General features: G+C 34.6%; 1 protein-coding gene across 5 annotated transcripts in view; it reads left to right on the plus strand.

The window, feature by feature from the left end:
- LOC118183484 (uncharacterized) overlaps window positions 1–22,729 on the plus strand; it is a 201,543-nt gene that overhangs the window by 37,598 nt on the left and 141,216 nt on the right. For 3 of the 5 annotated variants that reach the window (XM_085821728.1, XM_085821725.1, XM_085821726.1), the window contains exons 5-7: window positions 1,655–1,798; window positions 18,244–18,399; window positions 19,877–20,014. In XM_085821728.1, the coding sequence (XP_085677854.1) occupies window positions 1,655–1,798; window positions 18,244–18,399; window positions 19,877–20,014 (438 nt within the window). The remainder of the gene's footprint in view (window positions 1–1,654; window positions 1,799–18,243; window positions 18,400–19,876; window positions 20,015–22,729) is intronic. The other 2 variants (XM_085821727.1, XM_085821729.1) reach the window with 1 other exon arrangement.

Here is a 22,729-nt window from a genome sequence, read left to right on the forward strand (position 1 = left end):
TTTGTTGAAGGGAGGGTGACACAAGTAGTAACAATTTCTAGTCCTTTTCCCCGTTAAATATTAATTAAACAGGTTTGGTAGCGCCTCTTAACATAGATGAGTACTTCTCCGCCGCTGTGAGTGATTCAGTCGCATCTGTAAGACGCATAGTTTGGGATTGCCAGTCTCTGCCCAGTGGAAGCGAGTATCTCAGTAATTATTCCTATGACTATATCATAGTCTATAAACAAGTTGTGCAGCTCTGGAACTCTGCTGTGGAAACCACAAGGTTCCATATCATGATGCGGATCGGAGCACATCTAATTGTGAGCTGGTCCATTATTTTCTGTACGGGACGTGTCTTTACCTGACTTTGTTTTTCATGATTGAGTTGATGCTAAGAATTCCCGATTCTTGGATTATCTAGAGCACAACCGTAAGGTCTTTTATTACCTGTTTGGCCTCGGTAATTTTTTTCTAAAGGAAATCCTTCTGATACAGCTGTTGTATTAGATTTCTTTGTCACAAATCTATCTGCTTAAGTCATGGTTTTGGGAATATCCTTTGGGAACTTCTCACAGCCACGGGAGTTGGCTGTATGTGCTTTTTTGACAATTTGTGCAATAATTACATTTCGTATGGGTGTGGTGGAACCCCTGACATCTGTAACATTGCAGGGGCCCATACGCCCTTTGTAAGGCTGTACTTTAACTTTCATCTGAAGGAGGTTGAATAAATCCATTTGAATAAATTATTTAGATTCCTCAATCCTTGGAAGTGTTATAAGGAAAAGCGGGAGCTTAGCTATTTCACCGTTTCTCTTTCTTGTGAGCTGATGTACAGATTCTACTTTGAACCCAAGTTCAATTAACTCGTTCTATATATCTTTCGTTTTGATGCATGCTTTGTTCCGGCTGTCTTTTTTTTTATATTGCTTCTATGAGAGCTTCAGGTATTCAGTGCTTCAGGGTCGGTCTGCAAGACAGGCTAGCAGTGAAGAGGGGAGTGACCAGTAGTTACATGGATGCAGGAAGACATCGTGTTGGTTGAGAGGTTCCAAGGCAATGGTCAAGGCAAAAATACATAGTTTCTTGGCAAAAATACTGTAAGAAGTCAATAAAGTATTTTAATAATAATAGTAGAATATGTCATTAAATCTATAAATCTAAAAACAGAAATTTCAGTAGAGTACCCATGGTAAATCAGGAAATGAACAGGTGTGTAGTCACGTGATATGCACGCTCATCAAGATGAACACGAGGTGCAATATTTGGCAGACGTACAAAATAAAATACATAAACTCGATACACTACAAAATATGATACAGTGTAGCAGAAAATGATCAATATGTTACTATAAAATCAAAGAAACTATAAACATATTTAAAAGATAAGTTTTGCATTCCTACTGGTGGATATAACAAAAATATTTTTCTGCAATTGATTCAAAAAATGGTGAAATAATATAAGAAATATATTAAAAAGAAGGACAACTATGTCGAAAGTTCGCACATCATTTTTATTTATGACTACATCTGTGTCATATTTTCATAATTTTTAGTTTGTTATTAGCTTTTTACACACCCTCTTATTTATACGCTTTTTGAAAAATTGCATAATTGCGTGTGACAAGAAAAACGTACTTGAGGATATTTTTCTTTTCCCTCTTCTTACAGATGTAAATGAATGTGCCTCACAAGATGCATGTGGGACACCAGGAGATGAATGTGTCAACACCCCAGGCTCTTACATTTGCGTTCCCGGCAACCAGCCCTGTCGCCCAGGCTTAAGGTTACAACTTAATACGGGAAGGTGCGTAGGTAGGTCGAACAACTCAATAATATCTCAAGAAATTAATATAAAACTTCCAAATACAACATCCTAAATAACATTTATGAATGTAAACGATACTGAAAATATAAACTAGAATATCTTATATAAGAAATTGCAGTTATTTCTGTTTGCCTACTTACTAAGGTTTCTTTTCCGAAAATCTGGGATTTCCTCGCCATTTTATTGTTTTTATTTCAAGGAATGGAAAGATATTTCAGATAATTTGAAGAAATATTAAAATAGGCTTACTTGTTAAAAGAAGAAAAGGTAATAATATCCTGAAGTCAGAAAATGAGTAATGGGCTGTTTTATAATAGTTATCTAATACTAAAAAAAAAAATACATTTTATTGATATATTTTTATCATATTCAAACAACAAAATTCCCTTTTTATTGATAATGAATAAATTGATGTAATAATAAATTTTTAAGTACAGATTAAAAATGAGAGCAATTTTAAATTACCAAAGCAACAATTTTTTGCTCAGGTTATTTTCCTCAACAATATTCATATTTCTATCATATTTTAAGAAATGGGAACATTAAATTCAAGGAACTAAATGTCCTGGAGGAAATATAAACTTTGTCCAGGTGTATCATGTTTTGCCCATTAGAATAATAAGGTAGTAGTTGATATTCATTGTTAACATTATAAGGTGTTAGCTACCCTTGCGCATTCCACTCCTCGGGTATTACAGTATTCTGTAGTTCTCATGATTCACAATTATAACAAGTAAGGTGAAAATTTAATGTTAAGTCGCGTGAAACTGTACTTTCTTTGATTAAGCTATAAGGAGTGTGGCATACATCGAAATGGTATTCAACCTTGTTCCATACGCGGTATACTGATTGTTTAATATTTGTTGAAGCTAAAATAATTTCTTGCCGTCAAATAAAAATGATTCCTAATATTTTAACTTTAAATCATTATTTTCACATCGACCTAAAGAAATCTAATGGAATAAGGTCAGAGATCTATAGAAATCAAATAATGGAACAACTTTACCTAATCCGTATTCCTGGAAAATGAGTCATCCTCAAGCTGCTTATTAGGCTCCGTTCAGACGGTGGTATAAATGTCATAGAGGCATAAATGCGGGATTCCATTCATACCTGAGAGACAGTAACTAAGCTGCAACCAATTAGGGAAGGTCAATTTCCGCATTCCGTCGACACCAAGGTTTTACTGATCTTGCGTCGACACTACTACAGCTATGGCAAACAGATGGTAACCACCTTTTACGAGGAGAGGGTTCTTGCCCCCCCCCCAGAGAGCATGGAGGTAAGAAAGGAAGGAGTAGCCAAACCGCCAGTAGAAGTGAAGCACTGCTCCGAAGCTTCTGTCACCAGATGGGGTGTTTTTTTGTTTACATTCAGAAGCTCGCTTGACAGCGCTCTGATAGTATTTCGACCCACGACAGTTCCATACAAATTGGAAAACAGGACACTTCCGCATAAAAGAAATATTCATAGTGTGGTGGATAATAGCAATTAGTATACTTCAGTGACATTTACGCAAAAATCACCTCTTAAGTTATTATTATTTTTTTTTTATTTATTATTTTTATTATTAATTTGTTTTATAAAATTCTAAGCTGTTGAACTACAAAAATATAGATTTTAGCAAAAATGTTATGCTTAAAGAATGAAAAGGAATACCTTACGGTACCTTTAAAATTGTATACATCTTTCGATACCCTTGATAGAGTATTCGCTACTTTTATTCTGTGTTCCAAATGTGAAAATGTTTTAAATAAAATAAATTTTTTTCACATCCACATATTATTGTTGTTACATGTACTTTTTAAAATTTCTTAGAGGAGAGGCTTTATTGTTGCTCATTTTAAACTCATCATTTTATTTTTATGTATCTGAAAAATAATCACTTTGGGCTTACACGCTTTACTTATTTGGGTTAATAAAAATAAAATTACCACCAAATGCTGCAATCCTCGTAGAAATGAATAAATATGCATACAGATATGCCAATAAGTTAACTTTTCCTTGATTTGTAACCCACATTTGTGTAAAATTATGTACAGTTTTGCACAAATGTGTGGAACAGAAGACGGATACATTTGCGAATTCGGTGGAAGTACCATGTACGGTCAATTTATAATGATAATTGTAAACATAAATTGAAATCCTGCTGACAAATGCGTTATAAAACTAATTTAGCAAGAATTGTTCATACTGGAAAGCAATCTCTGTTAAAAGGTATTGTAAAGCAAATTCTATGAGATGCGTACTTAAGAAAGTAATAAAGAAGAGCTTTGGCATCTGTATTGTTGAAATTAAGAGTCAAAAAATCTTATAACTATAATTAAAAGAATTATTTCCCTTACATTTTATAATAACTAAGTTACAAATTTTAAATAATGCTTTTTAAAAAAAATCCTTATTTTATTCCCTTTTAGAAATATTCAGAGAAAGTTAAGCACTATTTAAAGTACTTCGCTATTAAAATAAAAGGTGCTCTAATTTGAAATGGACCAAATAGAGCATTAATTATAAATTGACTTATATTTTTCGATTTAAAAGATGTCTCAGAGACTAAAAAATCATATCATATTTGAGAAAATATTTTAGGAAGAAGCTCTATAAATAGAAAAGGAATAATGCATAATTTTAATATAAATACCACAATAAACTTTGATCTTAATTTTCGTAATCCTTAACCAAATAAAATCGAATTACCTTAATTTTTTTTCCCTAATGTAATTAACGAAAACTTGTGAAAATATTTCATTCAAGTTAAACCATTTTGAGCAAACTGTTCTGTGAAAAGTATAGAATTTAATTCCGTTCAGAATGAAGTTTATTTAAGCATGTATTCTTTTCATATACTTAGGACTCTGAAGTATTGTAGAAAAAGAAAATATATACATTTATATGCATATTTACGACGTAATTACAAAATATTTACATCCCATCGTGTCAAAACACATTGAACTCAATGGTAAATTACTCAATGTTTTGGTCACCAACGAAGGGATCGCCAGTGCTTCAAAGCAGGGTATTGGAGAAACCAGTTAGGGCCACTCCATCTTACTTCCTACCTCCATGCTAGACACTCGGCAGACGAAAAGGAGAAATCGCTGCGCGCATGCGCAGATGCATTTCAGCTGCATCTTAATTTTCTTATAGTTGCCTTGTAAATTTGTATATAGTAGGTGTGAGTAATAAAGTGTTGGTGTGTTAAAATGTGTAGTCTCAGTTTTTCATTTATTTATTTATTTATTTTACCTGTAAGTTATTTATTAAGCAACATAATTGGCGAGCCAAGCCAGCCTGAATGTCGCAGAGTAGCATTATCGATTTCGGCACTTGATTGTTTATATAATTTACGGAAATAAGAGAAGTTCCTACGTGCAAACATGGAGGATTTGGAAATAGTAAAACAGAAGAGGAAAGCAATTAGAAGTGCGTTTACGAAAACAGCTAATAAGGTGCAAGACCTAATACGATCAGATTCTCCAGATTTGGATGAGTTAGATTTGGATGACTCTTTTTTGGAACTTCTACAGAAAAAAGTCTGTACTCAAGAAAAATACGAAAGGGAATTTAGTGCAGCTCAAGAATATTGCGATAAATTATCTACGTTGAAAGTAAAAGCCAATAGAAAAAAGGATAAGTGTTCACAACCTTATACGGGTTCAACGAATAGCGGTTCTTCATCAGGAACAGTTGCGACCGCAAAACAGAAACTACCAGAGATCGAACTGATGAAGTTGGATGGAGACCCTCGAAACTGGCTGACGTTTTGGACGAGATTTAGTAAACTAGATGAAGATACTCGCATCTATAAGAAAGACCAGTTTCTTTATCTACTGCAATCTACGAAACCTGAGACTGCGCCAAGAGCAATAGTGGAGAGTTCCGTGGAGTACCTCGAAGAACGATTTGGAAATGAAAATGTTTTAATTCAAATTTATGTTAGAGAACTATTAAAACTGATAATCAATGACAAACAAAAGACATACTTATTAACTCTTAATGACAAGTTGCAAACTCAACTACGCGCATTGGAATCACTCGGTTTAACTAAAGATAAATTTGCAGCTGTTTTATTTCCTTTAGTGGAATCAGCACTTCCTGCTGATTTAATACAAATTTGTGAAAGACAATCAAGGGTATGTCTATTGAAGCAACAGGTAAGAGTGATTTGAATTCATTAATTGATTTTATAAAAAGAGAAGTAGAAACTGAATTTAAACTTACCCGTGATGTTTAGGTTCTGATAAAGTAAGTAATACGAAAAATAAGACTTTTGACACAAAACCTGTTGTTCCAACTGCATGTGAACTAATTAGTAGTAATAGTAAGTGTGTCATATCCTGCTTCTTGGGCGTATAGGTTCTGGATATATATTTAATTTCTACCGTAGGCGTATCGTAATGTGGGCATTGCATAAAACCAAACATTTAACGGCACAAAGACTTTATTAACACACGAACAAAACAAGAACAAATGATTAACACAAAAGTATAACTACGTATTTTCATTCACACTGGCATACAGCGGGTTAACTTCGCTATTAACTACTAACTACTCTTCTCTAGTAAGCCACATGAGAGAGAGAGAGAGAGAGAGGCGCTGCAGGCCGTTGGGCTAAAACTGCGCATGCGTGGTCATCACGTCATGACAAAGTGTAATGAAAATTTTCAAACGTATGAAAAGTTTGATACTTGTATTTTTTGTGAAAAATCTCATTTGTCTGAAAGTTGTAAGGATGCATGTTTACTGAGTTTAGATTGTAAGAAAGATAGCATTAAGAAAAAGAATGTTTGTTTTGTGCGTCTTAAAAAAACCATAGAGCAAATCAGTGTAAAGCTAAACATAGGTGTACCTTATGTAAAAACCGACATTTTGCGATTATGTGTCCTGATTTGCCTTCTAACAAAACAAAAAATGTCACAAAGTTAGAGAATGACGAAAACAAAATAGGCATTCCTAATAACTGTGTTAAGGTATCAGATGTATATCTTCAAACTTTAATTGTAAAAATTCAGAATGGTTCTAAAGAAATGTTTGTACGAGCAATTTATGATAGTGGTTCTATGAAATCATATTTATGTAATGATGTTGCTCAGTAGTTAAATTGTAAGTGTATTGGTGAGTCAAAAATTAAGAAATTTCTATTTGGTGGAGTTGAAACTTCAGAAAATGTGTATGAAAACTATGTTATTAAAGTAAGCAATATATATAGCAAATATAAGTGTAAATTAGAGGTACTTGGTCAAAACAAAATATGTTCTGAAATTAAATAACTCCCATCTGGTTCATGGTTACGCGAACTTAAGTCACATAGTATTAAATTAACTGATTTAGAAAATGGTTCATGTAATGTCGATAAAGAGATAAAACTATTAATTGGCGTGGATTTTTCTGGTAAGTTGCTAAATGAAAAAAATTGTTCCCCTTACGTGCGACGTCTGCGCGGTGCATACGCAGTTAAAAAAGGCTGGACTGTTATGGGTAAATTTAATGGCAGTAAGCCAACTACGGTAAATACTGAATCCCTCTTAATTTCTTCTCTGTTAGTGAAAGGTCAATGTATCAGTGATCTCTGGAAGTTAATTGTTTTGGGTATTAATGAACCTTCCGTCTGTAAATCCAAAACTCGGTTTCAGGAAGGTACGCCAAAATATTTTGAAGAGACTTACGGTAAATTCAGACGGGAGATACGAAGTAGCATTACCTTGGGTGTCGGATAGCTCGCTTTTACCCGAAAACAAAGTGATAGCAGAAAAGAATCTTGTAGTAAATACTAAAAGAAAATTAACGACAACGGGAAATTTTGAGGCTTACGGAGATGCATTCCAGAACTGGTTAGCACTCGGGATAATTGAAAAAGTACCGGATAAGAATAAATATAAGGGTGTCCATTATTTGCCTCATAGAGCGGTTGTGAAAGAAAATAGTAGCACGTCCAGTGTTTAATGCAAGTTCTCATTCGCCTGGTTACAGATCATTGAACGATTGTTTATCTACTGGACCAAATTTAATTGAAATTATACCTTTGGTTCTTAATCGGTTTCGCAAGAATTACGTTGGTGTGACTTCAGATATAGAAAAAGCGTTCTTGCAATTATCTATAAGGGGAAAAGATCGAGACTGTTTGAGATTTATGTGGTTCAGTATGGATAATCAAGAACAAGTTGAATTGTATCGGCATAGTAGGGTAGTTTTTGATATTACGTGTAGTCCGTATTTATTGTCCGCTACAATACAACATCATTTGAGCGTAGTTCCTGAAAACTTAACTCATACAGCGGAGATTTTGAAAACATCCTTTTACGTAGATAAATGTGTGACTGGTATGAATTCAGAAATAGAAATGAGAAAGTTTGTAAATGAATCACAAATAACTATGGCACCAGAGGAAGATTACTCCAAAGAAGGAGATGTGTCTGTTTTGGGCTTTGTGTGGCATACAGATAAAGATACCTTAGCTTGCAAAATAGGTCAAGATATAAAACTGGATAACCCAGTTACTAAAAGACAGTTTTAGCAGTAGCTCAGCAGGTGTTTGACGTTATAGGACATACGGCTTCTGTAATGTTGATTCCAAAATTAATTTTACAGGAAACTTGGAATTTAAGGCTTAAGTGGGACGATGTTCCTCCCGATGAATTAACCAAAAAATTTAGGTTTTGGCGTAAACTTTTGTACTTGCTATCTAGTATCCAAATACCTAGATGGGTAGGTCTCAAATCTATTAATGAAGCTGTGAGTATATATCTCTTTTGTGACAGTAATAAAAGTGCGTATGGTGCATGCGTCTTTTTAAGAGTATAAAGTGACAAGAAGGTAAAGGTTTAGTTTGGTACATGCAAGATCGAAAGTAGCACCTCTAAAATCTATTACGGTTCCTCGATTAGAATCGATTAATATTGGTTGTAATATTGGTTATAGGTTATTGTTTTCAGTTATTAATGATATTGCCTGCATGAAGTTTGTATTCACTGTTGGATTGACTTGACTCATCGACGGCTTTAAGTTGCATACGGTGAAATCAACGTTGGAAAGCATTCGTTTTCAGTCGTGTATAGGAAATCAGATTTTTGACCTCCCCCACTGTATGGTGACATGACCCTGGTAGTCTCAATCCTGCTGGTATACTTTCTAGAGGTTGTTATGGAGATCAATTAATAGAAAGAAAATTGTGGGAGTGAACTGATTGGTTACTAGAGGATGAGGCAAATTGGCCTAAATCTAATGTTGAAGCAGATAAGGATTTAGTTAATTCAGAAATACGTAAGACAGTTACTGTTACTTTGGTAAAGAATGCCATTTGTTTTGGATGGTACTATAAGTATTTCTCATCATTTAAGAAAATTGTAGGAATGTTATCATGGATATTCAGATTTTATAATAATATACGTAAGAATAATAATAACAACCATTCTAAGGATTTGACTGTATCTGAAATAGAAAGGGTATAAATAGCTTTAATGTTATTAATACAAAAAGAGTCGTTTAATGGTGAAACAGATGATAAGCTAAGACGAATCAGACTATTTGTCGATAATCAGGGTCTAATAAGAGCTAAGTCTAATGTTGCTTACCGTGACGACTCTAGCAGCTTTAAGTTCCCCATCATATTACCTTCTGGACATCCAGCAGTCAAATTATTGATATTAAGTGCACACAAAGAGTTATTGCATGCAGGTACTACATTTTTGATATCGCATTTAAAAGAAACATGCTGGATCTTAAAATCACGTAAAACTATAAGAAACTGTATAAGAAAAAGTGTAAGATGTCAGAGATTTAAGCCTAAAAAGAGGTGAGATAGTCCCAGGCATTTTACCGAATGATAGGGTTCGTGATTCAGCCATTTTTGAAATCATTGGATGGACCCTTGCATTTAAAGGATGGACGAAAATCATATATTGTGCTCTTCACCTGTGCGGTTTATCGTGCTATCCATATAGAATTGATTACCTCATTATCAACTTGTAGGGTTTATATTTATTTTAACTAACATTTATTTTAAGTTTAAACTATCTTTCCTGTCAAGCCTTACTTTCCCCTGGAACTGCCAATGCCAGAATATGTAAATTTGAGTAGAACGCGCAAGGATTCAAATTATCAGCGGAAGTATTCGGATTTAAATAGGAAGGAAACGAGTTCGGTGTGTGATATTCTTACTTCACGAGCGCGGAGGTAGTTAGCGAGAAATTGAAGAACCCCGCGTTTCGGCCTATGTGCTTGGCGGGAAGTAGTGTTAATCGTTCAAGTGAGCTTCAAGTCTGCTGAATTAGCAGCGGTATTGTAAAACGCGGTGAGTTAGTTATTTTAGAGAGCCTCGTAGTTAGTCTTGTCTTTAAGTTCTTTTCAGGTTATTATTTTTATTTGACCGCCGAGATGGCGCCGTCTGTAAGCGTCAAGAGCACGCAATTGTAATTTATTACGTTGAATAAAAAGGGACTTAAACCCTTTACAAGACTCTGTATTTTATCCAGTTTCCACAGTCACCCCTTGGTTGCGTGCAAGATGATAGCGCGCAACGTTACATTGGCGCCCGAACAATTATCGAACTGAAATGGCCGAAAATTGGATGGAAGCCGCTGGACAACACCAAGAAATGACAAGCCAGTTAGAAGGATTTGGATACCTGGTCCAGACTTTGAGAGCATCAATCAAGCCAAACGTCCATTTCGACGGAAAAAAATCGGTGGCGGTATTTCTAGAAGGTCTAGAAAACCACTTTCAGCTCTACCCTGTGCCTGAAAGACAAAAAGTTGCCATCGCCACATCAGCACTAAGAGGACAGGCCGCGGTATGGTGGAAAAACATAGGCAAATTTTTATTAGGGGAATTTGGAAGCCAGACGTATACATTTGAAAATTTCAAAAAATCGTTAGTAAAGGCCTTCCCCATAGTGAAAGATCGCGCACGGCTGGAAGCCGAACTATATAGTTTCTATCAACGGGATATAGCAGAATTGACGGACTTTATTCTACGAAAAATCAAGCTAACGGATATGCTGTATGGGAAGAAACCCGATGCGGAGATAATTGAAATAATATTACCAAGATTGTTACCCGCTGTTCAAGACTACTTTGAAATTAGAAACCCAAGCACATTGCAGGAACTTTTCGAATTGGCGGTGAAGTTTCAAAATCGCAGAATAGCGGAAAAAGCGAGAGGGGAAACATATTCTCAACATACCCGAAGGAAGGAGGAAACCAGAAATGGAAATCGCTCATATGGGGGAAAGAACTATCAAGCTAACGCATCGAAACTCGAAGGTCAAGGCCCAAAAAGAAAATTTGAAAATAAGCATCCGCGTACCTTAAGACACAGATTGAAAGAAAAGCTTTAAACGACTAGAGGGGCCTGTGAAAGGGAGGGTCCAGACCCCGGAAGTTTTAAAAAAACCCTCAAATAGACATTTAAATACGGTCATCGTAAAAAACTCACAGCTACCAATTATACAAGTCCTGGTTGGCGATGTACCAGTAGAAGCCCTCATTGATACAGGAGCAGAAGGAAATTTTATGAGTGAAAATTTCTTCAAAAAGAATTTTTATAGGGTACGATTATTTAAAACCAAAAATACGGAAATTATAGCGGCGCAAGGAAAAACATGTCACTGCATCGGGAAATTATCATTAAACTTACAGGTAAAAGAGGAAAGTCTCAAAGTATTAATTTTTGTGGTGAAAGATCTGCAACATTCTCTTATTTTAGGTATGGAGTTTTTAAGGGCCGCGAGGGCCAAATTAAATTTTCAAGATAGTTCTGTGGTGTTGGAGATGGACCAGAGGGTGGTGGAACCTGTGGAGACACCGCAATTGGACCTTAGCTATCTGAATGACCATGAAAGTAAAGCAATACAGCAAGTGGTGAGTAATTTTTCTCATTTGTTTTCAGAAAAACCAGGAAACTGCCAAATAGTAACGCATAAGATTCAATTAAATGCCGAAAAACCGTGTAGGACTAAACCTTATCGTTATGACAAACAAAAAGACGTAATCATCGAAGAACATATTCAGGAGATGTTAAAGAATAAAATAATAACGCCCATAAATAGTGAGTACGCGAGTCCAGTCGTACTATGTAGGAAAACGAACGAGTTTCCTCCTTCGGATAAAAGGGCTTGGAGGTTTGCTATTGATTACAGAAAACTAAATAGTATTTCCAAATTTCCAGTTTACCCTTTGCCGGTTATAGACGAGATCATTAGACAGATCAAATCGACAAGATATATATCTACTTTGGACTTAACGTCTGGCTACTATCAAATAGCTATGAGACCCGAAGATATACATAAAACCGCGTTTATAACAAAATCGGGCACTTATGCATTTTTACGCATGCCTTTTGGGTTGTGTGGGGCCCCATCAACATTCCAGAGAGCTATGGACATTGTTCTAAAGCCTGTCCTAGGAAAGTCAACTTTAATTTATCTAGATGATATAATTATAACGAGTAGTACGTTAGAACAACACATAAATGATCTAGAACAAGTTTTTAAATTATTAAAAGAGGCCGATCTTACAATTAACGCCTCAAAATGCAAGTTCGCAACTAAAGAACTTAAATATCTCGGTTATAAAATTTCGCAAAAGGGTATAGAAACGCAAGATTCAAAAATAAAAGCTATTAAGAATTTCCCAACGCCCAACACCGCCAAGAAACTTTCTTCGTTCCTTGGGTTATGTTCTTACTATCGATCTTTCATAAAAGATTTCGCTAATATTGTTGAACCACTCTTAGTAATCAAAAGAAAAAAGGTTAAATTTACGTGGACAGCGGAAGCTAACACAGCTTTTGAAAGATTAAAAGAAGCGCTTATTAATGCCCCTGTTTTAAAATTCCCGGAGGGGGACGAAAACCTGGAAATTGCAGCAGATGCGTCAGACTATGCGGTGGGTGCGGTTCTTATGCAAAATAACCATCCGCTGGCATTTTTTAGTAAAACATTGAATCAGACACAAAGGAATTATACAGCTACAGAAAGAGAAACATTAGCCGTATTAATGGCTGTACACAAATTTCGAGTTTCTTTCGGCAAATCGCCAGTAACAGTCTTTTCGGATCATGCGGCTGTTGGTAGACTTTACTCGGGGAAAAACCTAACGCCCAGGTTAATAAGATGGGCTTTAAAACTCCAAGAATATAATATTACAATAAAGTATAAACCGGGTAAGGAAAACAATGTAGCTGACGCACTTTCTCGTATAAAACTGGACGATGAAGGAAATGAACTTAAATGCGCTGTGTTGACTTCAAAAATTTTAGATTCTAGAGATACGGTCATTACTGAACTGAAAGCTGATCCTGAATTTGGAAATATCTATGCTTATTTGAAAGACCCCGAAAGCTTTGAGCATACAGATATCGATGTGATAAGAAATAGAGCAAAAAACTATGAAATAATAGATAATTTATTATTTTATACGAAAACAACAAACGAAAATCTTGAGTATAAGCCAGTCATCCCAGCCTCGCTTCGATTAAGCATTTTGAAGGAGTTGCACGAAGCAAAAACAGCGGACCACCTAGGGGTCAGAAAGACTAAAAAGGGTACGCGAGGCGGTATATTTCCCGCAATTATACAAAATAGTAACGGCGTATGTCAGGTCCTGCAATCAATGTCAGTTAATAAATGATATTAATTACAGCCCGGCCGGGTACTTAAATAGCATTCGCGCTACATTTCCGAATGAAATTTTAGGCATAGATCTTCTTGGTCCCTTCCCCCAGAGCGAGTTAAATAAAAATCGTTTTCTTTTAGTAATAGTAGATCATTTTTCAAAATGGACAGAAATTGTTCCACTTAAACGCGCGTCAGCCAAAACAGTCGCAGATGCATTCTTACACAGATACATTTTAAAATACGGTGCACCGATAAAAGTCATTAGCGATAACGGAAAACAATTCATTAGTCAAATATTTGAAAACATATGCAATGGACTTGGCATACGCCATATCAAAATGGTTCCGTATAGACCACAGGCTAACATAGCAGAAAGAGTTAATAAAAACATAGTAAAAATAATTCGCAGTTACGTGAGCACACATCACAAGCGCTGGGATGGCTACATAAATGAATTAGCTTATGCTTTAAGAACGGCAAATCATGATACTACGGGAAAAACTCCAGCAGAATTATTCTTAGGCCGAAAATTAATTACACCTTTAGATAAATTATTCTTTGTGCAACAAAGAGATCAGGAGTTTAAACAAAAAGATGTGCAAAAGCTAATTGATCAGGCGCTTAAAACCTCGGATACGGCAAGAAATAGGCAGAAAATATATTAGGATAGAAAACGCCGTGAAGCAGATTTTAAAGTTGGGGATAAAGTATTGAAGCGGAAATTTTCTTTATCAAGTGCCCCAGACAATTTTACGGCAAAGTTTGAAGGCCCCTATGTAATTCAGGAAATCAAAGGAGTAGTCTTATATCTTAAGAACGAGAGAGGGGAAATCTGTAAAGCAAGTCCCGACCAGGTGAAAAAATACTATAATCCAAATGATTTTGAAATCCTTAAAAGTTTCTTGCAGGACTCAAGTCTAAACGAAATAGACGGTCCAGAGACAACAACTATTCCACCACCCAAGAAACAGAGAACTGAAGAGAGACCTAGCACTTCTACAACCCGGACGTCGGTATCAAAAAGAAAAAATAATTTTCAAACTCCAGCGTTTAAGAAAAACAAAAATACAGATGCACCGGGTAAAGAAACCGTGGTAAAGAGGAAAACACCACCTACAAAGGATTGCAGGAAAAATTATACATCAAGGAGAACGCGCACACGGCCACAGAGTCAGGTGCCAGCAATGCCGCCGTTCCGGAAACTGAAACGGCAACAGGAGGCACAAAAATACGAGGAACAAAAGAAATTCAAGAAGGACTCCAGACCGGAGGACGTCAAGACCAGCCGTCCCAGGGAAAAACGGAAATGCCAACAACCAGACGATTACTCCGCCAAGAGGCCAGCATGTAGAGGACGCAAAAGAAAAGGCAATGTGGACGACACTCGGAGATCAATAAGGAGAAGATTAACATCCATGAAACCTCTAACTTGGGACCAATATTGCCAAAAACGAATGACGGAGTTTCAAGCATCCAAAACTCAAAGATAAGTTAAAACCTTCTATAAATTTTTTTCTCTTTTGTTCCGAAATGTTATGCATAAGTACGAAGTTCTATGTTTTGACGAAAGTCAATATGTCTCGGTTGAGACTTAGTTTTGTTTTACTTTATTTAGCTAAGGCAAAAGTATTATTTTCTTTAAGTGTAAAAGCTAAAAACAAGCATTTTCTGTTGGTCGAAAGACTAATTCTGTTATGTTAAAGCAAAAATTTGGCCGAAGATAAAAATAACTTCGTATTCTTGTATTAATAAGAATTTTAGTTTCAGTGCCGCCAGCTTGGCGAAGATTGAGTAAAGTAAAAATTTATTTTCTCTTATGCATTTTATGGTAAATTGTAAAAATCCTATGTATTAAAATTTTGTAAATGTACGTAAATACTTGAATGTTAGGTAAAAGTAGAATTTAGTCTAGAAGCATAAAATTGTAGATGCTAAAAGTGAATGCTTAAAAGCAATGAAGTCAAAATTTAAGTATTAAATTGTAGATAAAGTCATGCTTTAGAGCGAAAGCCTGCATGTTTAAAGATGAATGAGGGGGAAGTTAGAATGAATGTGTTTTGTAGGGTTCTCCACCTACATTTGAATTTTTAAGAATATTAAAGTAGCTCATTGAGTTGTAGAATGTCGAGTAAGGTGTGTCTATTTGGTCGTTGAATTCTAACAAATCATGGTGGTTAGGGGAAGTGTTGTAAGACTAAAACACGAATATTCCCGTTTGACACCACACATGGTGGAGAGCCAGGGTAAAGTTAAATTAATGCTTGAAAAATTGAATGAATGTGAAGTAAGCAATAACTAAGAAAAACGAATCGTTAAAAACAAAAATTTATTTTGTCAAGAAAGTGTAAATTATAATGTATGTAGAAAGATACTGATACTTATTCCTTCCAGATGCTGGAAGGAAAGACCAAGATTGATTGATGAAGTCCAGGAAAAGTTGCTGTAAGAAGAGAGCTTTATAACGATCAACAGAATTTTAGTATACAATTTGTTACATAAGATTTTTTTGTGTAAACGAGGTTCTCGCCAGTTAGTTCAGAATTAGAGAAACTTACAACAGGTCGTTTGTAGGACCTGTTTCCAAGTTTTCCAAATTCTGGCAGCGGCAAATGTAGGGTTTATATTTATTTTAACTAACATTTATTTTAAGTTTAAACTATCTTTCCTGTCAAGCCTTACTTTCCCCTGGAACTGCCAATGCCAGAATATGTAAATTTGAGTAGAACGCGCAAGGATTCAAATTATCAGCGGAAGTATTCGGATTTAAATAGGAAGGAAACGAGTTCGGTGTGTGATATTCTTACTTCACGAGCGCGGAGGTAGTTAGCGAGAAATTGAAGAACCCCGCGTTTCGGCCTATGTGCTTGGCGGGAAGTAGTGTTAATCGTTCAAGTGAGCTTCAAGTCTGCTGAATTAGCAGCGGTATTGTAAAACGCGGTGAGTTAGTTATTTTAGAGAGCCTCGTAGTTAGAGTCTTGTCTTTAAGTTCTTTTCAGGTTATTATTTTTATTTGACCGCCGAGATGGCGCCGTCTGTAAGCGTCAAGAGCACGCAATTGTAATTTATTACGTTGAATAAAAAGGGACTTAAACCCTTTACAAGACTCTGTATTTTATCCAGTTTCCACAGTCACCCCTTGGTTGCGTGCAAGTTGGAGGCGCGCAACGTTACAAACTGAATCATTTTTTCAGGCTTTAAGGCGTTTTATCACACGTCGTAGACACCTCTCAACCATATATTCTGATAATGGGACAAATTTTGTGGGTGCAGAGAGAGTTTTGCAAACCATTGATTAGGACTGCCTCTGCTCTAACACTGCTGAAAAAAGAATACAATGGAAATTTAATCCTCCATCCGCCGCCTGGTGGTGTGAATGGTGGGAGCGTTTAATACAAATTGTAAAACAAATATTGAGAAAAACTTTAGGTCGTGCTTCTCTTGGTAAGTTACTCACCTTCTTGTGGGATTGTGAAAGAATTGTCAACTCAAGACACTTGCGTACGTGGTCTGACGATATTGAATATCCCTTGCCTTTAACTCCGGAAAAATTTCTGCATGAAACTCCACAGTCAGTTGTACCTGATATTGACAGTGTGGAGAAAGAAAAATTGAGTAGAAGAGCGAAGTATCTCCAGAGAATGAGGGAATTGTTAAGAGTGAGATTTCGCTGTGAGTATCTAGGGCGCAGTTAAGGCAGCAGTCTATAATAAATTACAAAAATAAATCTCTCTCTGTAGGAGAAATTGTCTTGTTGGAGGATCAAAACAAAAACCGTGTATATTGGAATTTAGCACGCGTTAGAGTGATCCCTGGTCGAGATGGCAACATAAGAGTTGCTCTTGTAAAATGTAATAATTCAGGGTTCTTGAGTTACAGAGATTGTATAGATTGGAACTGGATAATATAGTAGATAATACTCAAGATGATCAAATTCCTTTCACCACCAGTAGTGGTACAGTTGTAAAATCATGAGTAATATAATTCATGTCTGAGTTATTATGATTTATTTTGTTGTGCTATTATTATTGCTGGATTATTACTCCTCAGTATTAATTTTGTTTTCAAGTAATATGATTTAAGTACTAAGCAATTTTCTTTGTTGTATAACCCTGATTTATATTGATGTAAGATTTATGTTTTGAGTGTGGTGGGAGAAATGTGGCAAACAGATGGCAACCGCCTTTTAAGAGGAGGGGGTTCTTGCCCCCCTCCTAGAGACTCGGCAGACGAAAAGGAGAAATCGCTGTGCGCATGCGCAGATGCATTTAATTTTCTGTAAATTTCTTAATTTTCTGTTGCCTTGTTAATTTGTATATAGCAGGTGTGAACAATAAAGTGGTGGTGTGTTAAAGTGTGCCGTCTCAGTTTTTTTTTTTTGAGGGGGGGGGGAACCTGTAAGTTATTTATTAAGCAACAACAGCTTTCCTTTATTTTTTCTCGCTCAATAGGTTTCCCGCATCCGCTCTGAGAGATCGATTCTTATATCAAGTCAGAATAAGGTTGAAAACTTCGAACTTTATGCCCAAACCCCTAAACTAGTTTATATGACGTAGCAAGGTTACCCAGCAACGAAGCTCGACTTAAACCAGTTACGACTTTTATACTACTGTCTGAATAGAGTCTTAGGGAATTTTAGACTGGAAGGAATGTTACGGATCATTGGACTTGCTTATACTTACGGCAAAAATTCTCCATCGCATTCATACACTAGCCACTGTTATGACAGCACAAAATTCCACTATTAATTTAATCAAATTTGTATATTTTATTTTTTGAAAATTCAGCTTACATTCCTCCATTTTTTCCTCGAAATTGCAGATGTCGATGAATGTGCAGAAGGCATCAATGAATGTAACGACGCTGTTGAAATCTGTCAGAATTTGTACGGTAGTTACCAGTGTGTGCCACGATCGAACAAAAGGCAAGATTGCCCAGCAGGATTCAAATGGAACAGGCAAGAGGAAAAATGTGACGGTAAATAATTTTCTCTTCTGTAATTTCTAATCTGGTTCGTGATACAGTAATAATATAGACTTCTGAAAAGTTTGCAAAATATAGTCTAGGGTCTCTGAAATATAGCTAGTTGTAAATTATGTCGCAAAAGGCTTTCTCCATTTTCTGCATAATTTTAGTGGAAGAAAATAAAATTAACATCATCATCAAATGGGTAACTATTAACCATAAAAGTTTTGTAAATTTCTCCTCTTTTGACAAAAAATCTTTTCTCTTAGGGAAAAATTTTAAATGTTATAAAGTCCTTAATAATGAAAGCAAGAGATAAGATTTCCGAAGACTGGGCAATGACAATGATTTTTATAATTCATTGTTTAGCAACAGAAGATTGTGCTGAATAACTTAGGAAATGCAGAGATTCCGCACGTTTCTGTGATTAATAAAAAGGAAAAATTATATGACAAGAATATTAATATGAATTTATAGAATTTTATTTAAACATATAGAATTTTATTTAAAAACTCTTTCTTCATGTACAGGAAAAAATTAATTGGAAAGGAGGAAAATCTTTGTCAACGGCAACAGATTTAAAATAAATAAGTTCTTGAGTAAACAAAGATTGTGAAGAACAACCAGTAAGGATAGGGAATGCGTTAAGTGCAAACAGAATTTTTTTTTTTTTTTTTTTTTTTTTTTTTTTTTTAACATCAAAATAGAGTGAATGATGTAATTTGGTATACGTAAACAGAATTGGGTTTCAGATAAATTGTATCTTTGAAATTAAATTTATTGAGTACTTTACAATTAAATTTAAGGTTGTCATTTAGGGAAAGAAGGGGTTTATAAACACGTAATATTGGCTGAAGTCAAATTAGTTTGTTGGAGAGGTAAAGCTTGTGGAAGATTGAATGCGAAGCCATTTTATTAAAGTCATTTTCTGAACAGATAAATCAAGGGAGGAAGGATTCCTTAACGATTGACAATAAGATTTCATGACTGTGTTTAGGATATGCTAAGAGAAAATAACTACTATCATGAATCTTTTGTCCCTAATCTTTTAACAATCAACTCTTCTTTGCATAAAAATTTGGAGTGACTGCATATCTATTCCCAGAACGAGCTGTCATAGGTGTCAAAAACAAGATTAGAGGATAATTTTAATGTAAAAACGAATTTCTAATAAACTAAACAATGCTTCCTTTGCATGTTATTTAAAAATAAGTTTCGAAATTGATTAGAATTTAAAAGCTAAAAATAATTAAAGACTGATTTATATTACTTTGTGTTTGGTCAGAAATTTTAAAAACGTGTTTTTGGTACTACCTAAAGTTAATGTTATTGTAGCATAGGTCGCTTTTCTGTTACTAGTTCCTTATGTATGTTTCGTGTTTTGTGACGGTCATTTGTATTTGTACTCGTGGGTCACTTAATGGGTTGTCTTTTTATCCCCTGCTATGTGTGTCTCGTCCTTCTGTTTATGTTTATGTTGCATCTAAAGACGTAGATGAATGTCTGGAGAAACTAGATGATTGTACCAAGCCTGATGAAGAGTGTAGGAACACCATTGGTGGTTATGAATGCGATTTTAGATGCCCGCTCATGATGCGTTATGATCCGAACCAAAGGAAATGCGTGGGTAAGTTAATTTTATAGCTTCCTATAAATTTATATTTTTATTGAAAATTTAGACAGTTTTCATAGAGGCAGAAGTTGTTTTCAGTAAGAATTATATATATATATTTTAATTATGAAAAGCATTTTCGAGGAGTAATAGCCTTAGTGCCTGGGGGAGGAACAAACTGTATGTTACTAGAGCTATCTTTCTTAATGTTTCGATAAAATAATGTTGAATTGTAAATCTGTAATTGCTAACGATGTATTAATTTTTAATTTTATTTCATAATTAATATTTTACTTAACAAATCATTAATTAAATATGCAGTTTATATATACGTTAAAACTAGAACATTAACTTCACCGTGGCGCGAATTTCGCGAAAATTTTAAGTTTTTGCATATATATATCTTTCTGCGAATACTGAATAAGCGAATTTCGTATTATTTTAGCACTTTTCTTAATTTTTATTATAAAGGTCAAATTTTTTACGATGTAAATAAATTTGATGCTGCTTTTCATTAGAATTTATGCAAGAAATTCATTACAATCCCTGCTAAAAATACCTCACTTTCTACTGGTTTGTATTGGTTTATATTGACTTTTACTGGTTTTCTTACTGGTATCAATACAATAATAAATCTTCTGTTGGTTTATATGGGTTTATGCTAATTTTCTATCTGACGTTAATAGACTTTTTGTAAACAATAAAATTAACAGAATGAAAATATGATCTCATTAAGACCATCAGAGTGACCTGGAAACGCAGGTGGTCGTTTTAGAGAGGATTTTTAATAAATATGCTTATTTATTTGATTAATTTTTTTTGAAACAACAACAGTAATCATATACATCACACACAGCGAGGTCTCTCTAAGGCGACCAGCCGCAAATAAAAACGCATCTTGTTAAACGCATCAATGAAAACGCATAATCAGCCGCAAATAAAAACGCAAGTGGTCGCTTTAGAGATATGATGCTCAACGCCAATATATACTCAAGTTCTCAGAAATACGTTTATCTTTTAGAGGTGGTCGTCTTAGAGAGGTTACATCTACGATATGAATCTCTCTAAAGCGACCAGCCACACTTGCAGATTTTTCTTTGTGAATGGTCGCCTTACATAGGGAATATTCAATACCAAGCTATACTTATGTTTTCAGAAATACTGGTTTTTTTCAGAGGCGGTCATCTTAGGGAGCTGGTTCTCTGAATACACACACACATACGTACTTACATTTCTGATATTACAAATAAACACCGGTATGAACTATCTCTTTAACGCGACCAAGTTCATTCACAATCGCAAAACTTTTTTCTCCGTGTTAACGCTGACGTGTGGAAAAAACTTCCCCCCCTCTCTCCTCCGCTCTCAAAAAAAGTTTCCCAAACGAGCAATATGGCGCCTTTCTAGTTAATGTTGTGCGATGTATGTGTTATGGTCTTCGTGGATGTAGTAATGCAGTATATAATTTACTATATTAAAAATTTTACTATGTTTTACTGATTAGAAATTAGTAATAAATAATAAAATACCAGCACTGACTGTGAATATGAAAGCAAATACCACTAAAGCCATGCACGTGTAATCATATCTAATGTTTGAGAGAACTTTGCTGATAGCTGACTAGTACTGAAAGGGAGTTTCTGTGCGTGAAATTGATTTTCCATCTTTACTCTTATCCTAAAAAGCAATGTGCTTAAAGACTAAAAAGTGACGATTTCAGACTTGATAATTTGGCTCGGTGTGTTTACATCAGATGCACAAATATAGTTTTTGCATTCTACTGAAACTGTATTTTTGAAAATTTGTTTTTTTTTTTTTTTTATTACAGTTTAAAAATGCTTTTTAAAGTTTCTTCATGTAGATTGCTTTATCATTTGAATATTATGTACTAATAAATTTGAGCATACCTTACTTAAAAATGATCTTGCATGATTCAATTTTTAATTTTTCGACTAATGTGATGTGGCCGAGCAAAAAGAATGTTTTTTATGTCTTAAAAAATGTACTAATTATATTTCGCGAGCAAAAAAGGTAAGTTTTATGAATGAAGTAAACATTGAAGTATTTAATGTGTTTATTACTTATTCAATGAGGTAAACAAGCCATACAACCTTAAGGAATCTTTTTTCCATTAATAAATTATGTGAAAATTTAGATGATCATAGTAGCTTACACTGTTTTTTAACTTTTGGCCTATTTTTCTTTACAAGTATGAGACTAGAACCACATTTTTACATTAAATATTTTGTGATATTTTGTTAAAACACATATGATCATTTTTGTGCATATTTTAATTTTCATTATCATTAGTTTGTTATTGCTTCAATCGAGGTACACATCCTTCTTCCGAAACATTAATGTAAATCTTCGACCACAAAATAAGTTTTGCAATATTATTAGGCATGAAAAATAATTTCGTGAAATTTTGCTATTTTTCCCGCAATTGCTGCCCTTATCTAATGATAAAATTACAGCTTTCTTTATAACATACTAAAAATTGAAGAGAAAATAAAAATTATTCTTATTAAATTTAATTAACTCTAGGTTAAAAAAGTTATTTACATAATATGCTTTAAATGCTGAAATATTTACTTTACACAGTTTGTTTTAAAATTATTAATGTAATTCTTTGCAACAAACAAGTTTTTCATTGTTTTAAATCAACCACGTCATTTTTTTTAAATCAAAGTTACTTGAAAACTTTAATTTACTTTTTTAATTGAGCATTTT

This window comes from Stegodyphus dumicola, chromosome 8 (assembly GCF_044657685.1).
Source record: "Stegodyphus dumicola isolate Sdum_Otavi_A_Nest chromosome 8, ASM4465768v1".
Taxonomy (NCBI): Eukaryota; Metazoa; Arthropoda; class Arachnida; order Araneae; family Eresidae; genus Stegodyphus; species Stegodyphus dumicola.